Source organism: Amia ocellicauda, chromosome 13 (assembly GCF_036373705.1).
Source record: "Amia ocellicauda isolate fAmiCal2 chromosome 13, fAmiCal2.hap1, whole genome shotgun sequence".
Classification (NCBI taxonomy): Eukaryota; Metazoa; Chordata; class Actinopteri; order Amiiformes; family Amiidae; genus Amia; species Amia ocellicauda.
In genome coordinates, this window is record NC_089862.1 from 15,937,877 (window position 1) to 15,950,436 (window position 12,560).

The 12,560-nt window shown below is 36.7% G+C and overlaps 1 protein-coding gene across 1 annotated transcript in view; it reads right to left on the reverse strand.

The window, feature by feature from the left end:
* Positions 1–12,560, reverse strand: part of rbpjb (recombination signal binding protein for immunoglobulin kappa J region b) — a 66,172-nt gene that overhangs the window by 9,977 nt on the left and 43,635 nt on the right. The window contains exons 3-6 of the mRNA XM_066719989.1: positions 4,685–4,780; positions 1,500–1,665; positions 768–942; positions 89–226 (exon numbers count right to left, since the gene is read on the reverse strand). Coding sequence (XP_066576086.1) covers positions 89–226; positions 768–942; positions 1,500–1,665; positions 4,685–4,780 — 575 coding nt within the window. The remainder of the gene's footprint in view (positions 1–88; positions 227–767; positions 943–1,499; positions 1,666–4,684; positions 4,781–12,560) is intronic.

Consider the following 12,560-nt stretch of genomic DNA (forward strand, 5'->3'; position numbering starts at 1 on the left):
AAGTATTAATTTCACAGCTCACAGTAAGAATAAAATGCAATTTCTTCTTTAAAGTGAATGACAGAAGATGAATGAAAAACAAACTCACAGAGATGTATGTAGAAGGCTCCCCACTGCTGTGAACTTGCATGGAAGTTCCCTCCTTCTACGTGCAAATACCTCGTACTCACAGTCTGAGAGCGAAGTCGATTGAAGAGTGCCACTTTCGTCCCTGATGCAATACACACTGGAGGGCAGAAGAATTCAGAAGAGTTGTTAAGAGTACAGACACGTTATTACCACTATTATCCGTAAAAGTCATGTATACAATATTTTGAGGACTTTGCAAAATGCCCATGGCAGTGTCAAGTCTTGTTTATACATTAACATTTTAAAAGAAACAGATTACAAAATAAGAACATGCTGGGTAGCTGTTATCGACTACAAAAACAGACTGACATTATACTTAGTATTTATCTACACAATTTTATAATCAAAGGCACTACATTCAGAAATAGCAAGGTTAGTCAAAAAATAACTATAGTGCCATCTAGTAGAGAAATAAAGGAAGTGGAATCAACCTAAATACTAAATATGAAATATAATCTCTGTGGGATCAGCTTCTCTCTGCCTTTTTCCAAGTAGTATCACAACACCTTTTTGTTATAGGGAAGTAAACAAACAATACGTTTTACAACAAAATGATAATTAGCCTACATTAGAAATGATTTAGAAAAAAAAAAAAATCGGATTATCAAAACCTTTTCACAAAATGTGGTAATACTTACAGTCTGCATTTTTCAAGGACTGTTTCTTTTTGGAAGGTTTGGAGATGACTTTAATCCGTTTACTGAGGAATACACCGATGTCATCGCTATTACCATAAAACATTTTTACAGACAACATGAAGTGCTTTCTCTTGTCGGAGTCAGATATGTACAAAGTTTTGGCTGTGCAATAATTCTGTGGAAGAGACAAAAAACAAAAATACAAAACATGTAACAAGTACAGACAGTATGCAGGTGTGTTCTTCAATCATCCTATTGTTTTGCATCCTGCAAAGACCTTACGAACGCATTTCTCACAGAAACAGTTTTAGTGCCCAGTTTCACCATTAGTTTATTCAAATAAAAGGGAGGAAAGGGGAGTTTAAAAAGATTACTAAATGATACCTTCTTTTGTGTGTATGATTTCAAAGCATTGTGGGAGATTAATCTGAGCTAATGTTAAGGTTTTACAGAGGTGAACTTTCAAGGGGCAAACTGAGTGAGATGCATTATGCTTGTTTTTTAATTAGGGAAAGCATGATGTGGTTTTGTAGTTTCTTTTTACTCTAAACAGAAAGCCACACTTATCTATATAGAAAGAAGATCAACCACTTCCTAAACCAATGTATTGCTCTCACTAGCTGCCTGATTGTAAACCTCACTGAATTTACTGTAGCATGAGATGGACAGTAGAGTGAAAAAATAATATTGTATCCAGTAGAAATCTGTGCCTATCTATGAGATATTTCCTACCTTTCCTTCCAAATTCAACTGCTGCATTTCTTGGTCACTGTTTCCAATTCCAATGAATGCACATGGCTGCGATTCCTGCTCAGAGCAGCCATCTCGCTCCATTTGTTCTTTCTTTTTCTTCCACCCACTTCCCATTAAGTAAACACAAGGTGGGGGGCAGAAAAACCTGCAAATGAACAAAACGTTGAACACAGTAAGTAGATGAGCACTTCACTCGAAATTATAAAATATACACACAACAAACATTCAAATATCTATCAAACACACATACATATATTATGTATACACTGAATAAAATTATAAATGCAATACGCAACAAATTTCAAAGATTTTACAGAGTTACAGCTCATATAAAAAAATCAGTCAATTGAAATACATTAATTAGGCCCTAGCGTGACACAGAATTGATCAGGCTATTGATTGTGGCATGTGGAATGTTCTCCCACTTCTCTTCAATGGCTGTGCAAAGTTGCTGGATATTGGCACGAACTGGAACACACCTGTCACTGGCGTGGTTTTACACATGGTCTGCGGCTGTGAGGCTGGATGGACGTGCTGCCAAATTCTCTAAAACGATGTTTGAGGTGGTTTACAGTAGAGAAGTGAACATCCAATTATCTACAGGATTGTACACTTCCTTTAAAACTTGAGACTCTGTGGCATTGTGATGTGTGACAACTGCAAATTTTAGAGTGGTCTTTCATTGTCCCCAGCACAAGGTGCACCAGTGTAATGATCGTGCTGTTTAATCAGCTTTTTGATATGCCACACCTGTCAGGTGGATGGATTATCTTTGCAAAGGAGAAATGCTCACTAACAAAGATGTAAACAAATTAATGCACAACACTTTAGAGAATTAAGCTTTTTGTGCGTATGGAACATTTCCAGAATCTTTATTTTCAGCTCATTAAACACTTTACATGTTGCATTTATATTTTTGTTCTATATACATACATAAATATATATATATATATATATATATATATATATATATATGTATATATACATACATACATTATATACATACATACATTACATACATATATATATATATATATATACATACATACATACATACACACACACACATATACATACACACAAACATTTATACACACATTTTATATTATATATATATGCAAATATATATGAGAGTTTTTCGAAACTCAATTTTACAGGCAAACCTTACCAATAAAGTTATTATAAATTTCACCAGCAGATGGCAGGATTACACATAATATACTTTTAGCCTCACCGGCCCATTCAATGTGAAATCAGGAATGGTGAGAGATGTCTAGACATTAACATATCGAATGATCCAGATTTGTATGCATCTGCTTGTGAAGATGCTTTCACCTAGAAGTATGTTCCCTGATGCTCTGTTTAATCAGGTAATGTCTACATCAGGGGTGTCCAACCCTGGTCCTGGAGAGCCCCTTCCAGGATTTCATACTCTTCCATGTATCACCACTTTATAAACAACAACAAGTATTTCATTCTGATCAATGATGCAGGTGGTGTGGTAAATTCAGTCCTTTAGAAACTATTGGAGCAATTATCTGAATACCTGCAGCCTCCTGAGGAAAGAATTCCCTTGGTTGGCTTGCTTAATTGATTAACAACTCTCAAATTGGTGATTTAGGGTGATCTATAAGATTAATTGGATTTGGGCTTTCCAGGACCAGGTTTGGAGAACCCTGGTCTACATCAATTGGTAGTACAGGGCTCTTTGTACTGTACTTCTTACAGAATTTACATGTTTGCTACATAATCGGTTAAAATGGTGTAAGTAGTGAAACTTTAAATCTTAAGGGGAAACGGCAACAGCTAATACCACTACGTTTGACATTTGTCTACTTTCACATCCTAAAAAAGACAGAGCACATGGGGAAAAAAAAAGTGTTTTAGGTCAATGACAAATGATCCTATGCTTCCTTTCTAATGTGTTCCATTCTAAAAGATGTCCTGAGCTGTTGGGTGACTAAATTCAAACCAGTTTAATAACTACCATGTATTCTGAATAAAGGTATTAAAAACTAGATAGTTTAGTTATTTCAGTATTTCTTTGTTACGTAAAGTACTAATTAATTTCACTGTCCATTGTTACAAGTCTAGGCATTTTAGTATCTCCAAGGGATTATACTGGGGAAATAATATAAACACTGCAGAAAACGGGAAGTAAAAATTACTTAAAGATGTTTCGGTTTAAGATCTTCACTCTCAAAGGCCTACTGCAAGTATTATTGTGTGTATGTTATTAAATGAGCAGCCAGTAATCTCACAGTCATGATCAGTTCCTGCTCTCCCTGAATGCCTTGCAATTCCACAGACCCTATACTTTGACAGTTGCAATGCTACTGAACACATGGCTCCCCGAGATCAATTAAACACATTTAAGGTGATTTTAATGGAAGGTGAAAGTACAGATATACAGTGGAGGCAGTTCCCTTGGCTTGTCGGTCTGCATTAGATATCTCCTTTCTTTAATTAAACCGAAGAATATTTCTCTTAGCATGATTGCTTAGAACACGAGAAGCAGTCAAAACAAACACACCAAGAAGTGGGAAGAGTACCTGGATATATTTCACATTACAATAAAAATTACATAAATAAGACATTTACATAAATGTCATGAGCTATTATTGATTGATTTTTTTTTATTTTAATTTTTTTTACCTGGAAGCAACATAAGGAGAATACTAATTTCTAACGGTGCCCTAGGGGAACAGAAAACTGAAGAAGCTTAATTTACCATATTGTTTCATTTTATTCCTCTTGCATCTTCTAAAACATGTTTTTTCTTGTAATTGCTAATTTAAAGACACTGCTTATGTCAACATTAACCCTCTTGCACTGGAGAATTAAAATATTTAACAAAATTAAAATGTCTGAAAGGTTAATGGTATGTCAAATATGTCTTTAAATAGGTTTTAATATTCAGATGTTTTAGTGTTTAACATAAAATATCAATTTAGCCTACTTTGAATTTGCCAATAACACCATTAAACATACAAAAGAAAAAAGTGAAATGCCAGCTTTGCAAGAAGAGAGTACTAGATTTTATTTTTTAAATTGTAGCAATATAGATACATCAGCTTTATCTTATAGATGTAATGTATTGCATGAGGAAAAGGGGAAACCTCAAGACATTTGGAAAACATTATAGACCCCAAACAAATATTTACCTTTTTTCATTTCCGTAAGATTTCTGTGCAACTTTTGCATGTAGAATTAGTACAGTTTGATCACCTCGCTCCTTTAGGTAATTTCGCATTGCTTCTCTAAAAAAACAAACAAACAAACAAAGATTAACATTCACAATACAAAACATATGATGTGCATAAAGATAAACAAGGAATATAAGAAATGTCTTTCTGGGTATTGCAGAATGACATCTGCCTGCTGTATCCTTATGTCCGTCACTTCATGAGTGTTTGTCACCTCTTAACTTGCTTTAAATGTAATCAAAATGCATTGGATCACAGAAGAATATTCTTACCATGCATTTAAATAAAGAAAATCAGAAAATGGGGGAATTAATCATTTAAACTATGTACCCTCATATCATTAGTTGAAGTACCAATATGCACATATGTCTGCAAAAGCTAATCATTGTGATGGTTCTAGCATTCTGGTTATGATCAAAGCATAATACCAATTACTTAAATCACATTCTCAAGGATTGTATGTATTGTACCACACATGTGCGACAGTGCTCAGGTAAACACACGATAAAGGGAAAATCTTCTTACGATAACATGCTTTTTGTAACGGCACATTTCTACTTGAACAAAAGCTTGGCAACGCAACCACAAAATTATAGCCTACTGTGAAATAAAAAGTTAAGTTGTTGCAAAACATTTCCTCATTTCTGCATGGATACTTTTCAACATGACCCATTATATCAGACACTGTTTCTGTGTAATCAAGTAAACAAGAACATGTCCATAGATATTTCAGTGATGCAATAGTGTTTGTATACCTTACATTTGACAACAGCATTGTGCATTGGCGTTTCATTTACTGTACCGAGTGTAAAACATGCTTAAGTGAAGCTGCATTTTAAACTTTGAACTGTAACTTAAATTGCTCCTGTTCCTAACCAGCAGCATCATAAAATTGGTGTTTCTTGAATGATAACATCACCAAATTATTTCTCTACACTTTCATGAACCTAAAACTCAACCATGACAGTTTTCTACATGCGGTTATAATTTAATATCCTACAATTTTGAGTGTAATTCAGGTTTCTGTGATTTTTGGAACCACAACATTCAAACAAATCAGCTAATGCATGATTATACCAGTCCTGCATCCCAATTTAAACCAAGAAATGTTTAAATTGGGGAAAATAAATTAATCTTAGAGTAGCCAAAATTCTATGATATACAGGTTAGGACAAAAGCCCAAATATTTTGGATTGGATCTGCAATTTCAAGAGCAAGACCACCTGTGTGCTAAGTGTGATTTATGTCACATGACTCCCACTCGAGTGGAAAAGCAGTTTGGGCATTTTAAGCTCCACCAAATTGGCCCTTGGAAGCCCCAGCAAGGCCCAGATGGAAAAGGGGCCTTGTACAATGATGACCCAGGAAGTAGGGAACTCTGCAAAGAGCTGGGGTAAGCCCACTGTTGTACTGTTGCATCAGCACTAACAAGCACTAAGCAAGATGTCCTCTAATGCAAGGGTTTGAGCATTATTAAGAAGATTGTCTTGAACAGACTAGGCAAAACAAGTGGAGTTTATTGATTCAACCAAACAGCAGGAGATGGAGAAGGGGTTAAGAAAATGAAATGGAATGTAAAGAGGATTTGAAATGTACTGATGATTCAAAGAGATACTGGTCACTGGAAGGCCTGGGGAAATCACCAGCCTGCATGACTGGCAACATTAACATGATGTTTCAAACCGAGAGGAAGAATATCCAGTCATGTTTTATGCAGACAGAGGGGGATTTTCCCTATAAACATGAAGGGAGGACTGAAGAATGTATATTAGGTGTGGTTAAATAAAATTAAATTCACAAGATTTTACTTCTTAAAGATCCAAATGCATGCTGTGAGACCATTATTTAGAGTCTCACAATTGTCTGACAGATCTAATTACTGGTGCTCAGCATACCATCCGGTTAAAGTTTAGTCCAAATACAACATTCTCTGCAGCAGGGACACTCAACAATTTATAAATAATGCCCACAATATTCTGTACAACATAACTGAAACTATTGTCACTTCGCTGAGCAGTCAAAAAAGAGAAGGGATCGTTAATCTGAATAAAACAAAGCAATCAGAGATGTACCAGACAGACATCTGCTAAGTACATCTGTTAAAGCGTCTTTATCAGTGATGTCTTGGTTGTGTAGGACCCCCCACAGATATCTTGTGTATGAGCAGGGCCACGCCACTCGCTTCACATTATTACCAGCAGATAACCCCCGCACCCAACTGCTTAATTGTACAATGAGTCAAATTTTACAAAAAAGTAATTTGTCATAAAACATCCCCAACCTTCTGAGCCCAAATTCTACTAGTAAACCAAAGTTAATAACTTAAAAACTAGTAAATAACTTCTGTACTTTAATACTAAATTTTAAACTAGGGACCAGGGGGCAGGGAGCTCTGACAATGGGAGATGTTTCACTAAGGAAAGAAAACCAAGAGACACTGCTAGGAGGAAAGTCCTGAAGTGTTTGTACCTCAATGACAGGAGTACAAGGAACAAGATGTTAGACTTAGAAGCCACAGTGCTGGCATGTGATGATGATGTTGTAAGAGTGACGGAAACAGGGCTTACAGAAAATGATGGGGATCGATACAAGTTGAAAGGATACAGTTTAGGAGAGACAGGCAAAATCGAAGAGGGGGTGGGGTAGCATTATACGTCAGAAATGACACTGAGGCAGAAGATCTCAAATTAGATCCTAGTAATGAAACAGAATCTTTGTGGGTTAAAGTTTTGAATTAAAGATCTGGAGAATTAGTTGTAGGAGTGTGTTACAGGCAGGGAATAAAATTAACACCCACAACATGTGGGTAGATTTAGCCAGTGGCGTGTAAATCTGTCAGTTTTACCAGCCACTTTGGCGGGTAGCCAACAAGTGTACAGGAACTCAACTTTTAGTTTCTGATAGAGTATTTGTCGGTATGTTTCAAAATATTAATTAATTTGTTGACGTTGTAGTGTTGGTATGTTAGTTGATTTGGCAAACCACAATATGAAGAGTATGGTAGAGCAATATTGTGTCACCATATAACACCCGTTCTCATGTGTTAGTGTGTTTAAGTTTTTTCTTCTACCAGACACAGTGGATAGTGGCCAAAAAAAGTTAATTTTATCCACTGGTTACAGGCCATCCATCTCAGATATTCAGAAAGATGTTGCATTGTACAGTGTAATCAGGACTGCATGTAGCAAGGATGTGGCTGTTATAATGGGGGATTTCAATTTCCCAAACAGACTGGGAAAGCCCAGTTGGGACTACAGAAGCAGAAATAGAAATGTTTGAGATGGTAAATGACTGCTTTCTAACTCAATTTGTCAGGGAACCAACCAGGGAGAGTGCATGCATTCACTTGATCTTTTCAAATGACCAAGATAAGAGTCAGAGGGACACTAGTTAGAGAACCAATGGCAAACTGTGATCACAATATGGTTAGCTTTGAGGCATACTTTAAAAAAAACAAGCACCAAGTCTAAAACAATGGTCTACAATTTTAGAAAAGCAAACCTTGAAGGTATGAGGTAGACTGGAGCACACTAGATACAGATTCAGTTGGTTATATTTTAAGAATATGCTAATATGAGAAATTTGTACCAAAACTTAGCAAATTGAGGACCAAAAAACATTGGCCAAAATGGTTTAATAGAAGTATGCAATAAAATGAAAAGGAAGTGAAACCGCTAAAGGGCAAATATGGAAGTATCTTGGAAAATGAACAAGATGTGGCAAATGTTCTAAATGAGTATTTCACAGAGGTTTTAAAAAAAGAAAAAAACAGAAAACATGCCACAGGTTAACAACCAGTTCAGTCAGACCCTAAGAGAGATCAGGATAAATGAGGAGGAGGTACTAAAGGGACTAGCAGAATTAAAAACAAACAAATCACCTGGGCCAGATGGTATATTTCCAACAGTACTTAAAGAAATGAGGGACATTATGTATAGGCTGCTAACTCAAATATTCCAAATGACACTTAGAACAGGGGATGTGCCAACTGACTGGAAGACAGCAAATGTCATACCAATCCACAAGAAAGGGGACAAAACTGAGCCAGGAAATTACAGACCAATCAGTCTCACCTGCATTACTTATTACTTAAAAATTATTAGAAAATAGAGGAGCATCTTAATGAAAACCATATTCTTGGAGATAGTGAACATGGGTAGACAAGGCAGATCATGTCTTACTAATTTATTAGAAATTTTTGAACATGCAACTGCAGCTGTGGATCATGTGAAAGCATATGATATGATATACTTAGATTTTCAAAAAGCTTTTTATAGGTTCCACACCAAACACTGATCCTCAAATTGGAAGCTGTAGGCATTCAGGGTAATGTAAGTAGATGGATTATGAACTGGTTGATGTCTAGGAAACAAAGGGTGTCGATTAGAGGAGTCGCTTCTAACTGGAGTGAGGTTGTTAGTGGAGTTCCACAGGGATCAGTACTCGAACCTTTGCCGTTTCTAATCTATATTAATGATCTGGACTCTGGGATAGTTGGCAAACTTGTCAAATTTGCAGATGATACTAAAATAGGTGGCTCAGCAGATATAATCTCGGCAGCACAAACTTACATACAGGGACTTACATAATATTCAGTTGTGGATCTGAATACTGTGTACAGTTCTGGGCTTCACACTTCAAGAAAGATATTGCTGCTCGAGAGGCAGTTCAGAGGAGAGCAACCAGACTTATTCCAGGTCTGAAGGGAATGTCCTACTGAGAGACTGAGGAACTGAACCTTTTCACCCTGGAACAGAGGAGACTACGTGGGGACTTGATTCAAGTCTTCAACATCATGAAGGACATCGACCACATCAAACCAGAGGAGCTTTTCCAGATCAGCAGGGACACACAGACCCGGGGACACAAATGGAAATTGGGCTTCAAGGCATTCAAAACGGAAAACAGGAGACACTTCTTCACACAGAGAGTCGTCACAATCTGGAATAAACTCCCCAGCGATGTGGTTGAAGCTGAAAATTTGGGAACATTCAAAAATAGACTGGATAGGATCCTTGGATCACTTGGTTATTAATGGACACCAAACGAGCACGATGGGTTGAATGGCCTCCTCTCGTTTGTAAATGTTTTTATGTTCTTATGTAATTTCACAGTAAAACTACAAACTAACAACACAAAGTGTTTTTACAGGAAAAAATGTCAAAGGGGTGAAATTAAGTTTTACACTTTTTAAAAGGTGTAGTGTCTACTGAGCAAAACCAAAACAAAGGCAATTGCTAACATACCCAAACTTATAAATACGGGAATAAGTATCAACTAGATCTCGGGTTGTTGGAAATTATTATTACAATCAATGACTGAACTAAGCATGACCTCTACATAAGGGTCAGACTTCATACGTTTTAATACAGAATGCATTCTATAACTGCTGTTGGTCTTTTGCGATACTCTCCATTCTAATCCAATAGATTGTTAGTCAATTGTTCAGATATAAGTGATTGGACATACACAAAAGTATTCGATATTACATACATATACACATACACACATCTATATACATACATACACATTTCAATTCCGTCCCCCCCATCTCCAATGCTCCGTCATGTGTAGAGGGTTTTTACCCAGCTGGTATTTATCCGGACTGTACGGTATTTTTCAGTGCTTTGACCCCTTGTCCGTGTTTTTAAAGCTATGCGGTAATTTTAAGCATTCTAAAGCAATCCAATTTGACCTTCTACCCTGACAACTATAACGCTTTATAGCTTTCTTCTTGCCACTCTTCAATACAGGCCAGATTTGTGGAGATACATAGAGAGCTACTCCCATCTCAGCATATGGAATCACTATAGGTCAGATTTGTCACTGGCCTCTTGTAACCCTTTTCTACTGGCATACGCAAACCATACCGAGGCGTGCCAGCCTGATTCCAGCACGGTTCACATATGCCAGTGGAAAAGGGGTACAAGAGGCCAGTGACAAAACTGACTTACAGTGGTTACCTACTGGCAATTTTGTCGAGTCGACCCAGAACCAGGCCATGAATTTTCGGCCCTGCTCCTTACCTAGGGCTGGCCCCGGGTCAAGCCATGCTGGGGGAGGAGTTCACTGAACTCATCTTCACGTAGTGTCAGCCTACCCAATTACTAGGTCTAAATACATTACAAATAATACACCACAAATACTTAAACAACTACTGCTATTTATATACTAGTAAAATAATTGTAGGATTGATCAACACAATGAGTTTAAATTAATTAATGTGTTACCGTTTTGAGCGATAGCCCTTCTTCATCTATAACTTAAATTAGGTCTTTAACATCCAACATCCGAAAACTTTATAAACTCGTTCTCTCGCCTCTAACGATGCATACGCTTATTTATTTATAACTGTAAATGCTGATAGATTTTTAATTACGAATTAAACCATGGTAACACAAATAAATCCAAACACTTGAATGTTGCAACACAGCTTTTGAAATAAGTAAGCTTAGAAAATGTAGAGCCTTCCCTTCCCCCCACTTAAATTGTTACCACCAACTAGATTTCTCACAAATTGTAAATTGTGAGGTTCTCTCTCTCTCCCTCTCCCTCCAAGAAGCTTGTCTCTGCTCTTTTCATAGTCGGCGCATCGTTCGTTAGACAAGTTTGTAATGGATTATCCAAACAATTATTTGTACCTAAGAGGGAAGAACAGAATATTTCGTTGTACTGAAATGTCATCATATCTAAAGAATACGCATTACTATTGACAACGGGCTGGGACTTGGACATATTTATATAGTTTCCTTATTGTGAGATTTTTGTTTTAACGAAATTCGACCTGCATTTTATTTTACAACATCAAAAGATGGAGACAGTTAACTAAAATTAACAATCTAATAATGACGTGAAGTCCTGCATATAATCCATGTTATATGGTTTATTGTACTTACAAGATAATTATTATTATTATTGTCAAAAACCAATTTGACTGAACAATCAATAAACTTCACGTTAAGCCCAAAATTGTAAACCACATAAGCGCGTTGAACCACAAAGCCTGGCTACACAAGATACTTATGCTTTTTATATCACTTTAAACATAAATCTTTGGTTTATCAGCCTGGATGGTATCAGTCTTGTAATTTGTGAAGTCTGGATATAATGGTTACATTTTATGGCTTACTGTACATGTTAAGCATGTTCTACATTAAGTGTAGACTCTCCCGTTAAAAGCTAATATTTATGTTCACAATGTTATATATAGATTGATATATTTATACATAATTATTATATAAACTGACTGTTTCAGTGCGTGCTGAAATACTCCATAATATCAGGGTTCAATGTCTACCTAAACAATACTATAGGCTAACAAATAGAACTGTTACAGTCTTTCACATTTTTTTGTCAATTTATGTCTTTGCAGGTTCACTATTATAGTTTGGTAGCTGGGCCAGCCGTTTTTCATTTAGGTAAAAATAAAAAGACAAACCACACTCCCAAGCTCCGGCATTGTTGTCATCTGAAAAACCCAACTATCTTTCAGCATCAGGCACGCAACTGTCGACATTCACAGCGTCTGACGTCATTCGCTCGGGTATTGCAGTGGATACACACCGGAGCCGTGCCAGGCCAGCTCGGCATGGCTCTGTTCCGGCACGGCTCGGATATGCCAGTGGAAGAGGGGCATTTGTGGCTTCTCTGACTAATGCTCTTCATGTCCAGCTGTTCAGTTTGGGAGAATGATCTGTTCAGATTTTGGGTTCTGCTGTATACCTTGCTCTTCTTAATGATTGACATGACTTTTCTCCAAGGGATGTTCAATGTATTTGAAGTATTTTTAAACACCCTCCCTTGATCTATGCCTTTCCACAATTGTATCCCCTAT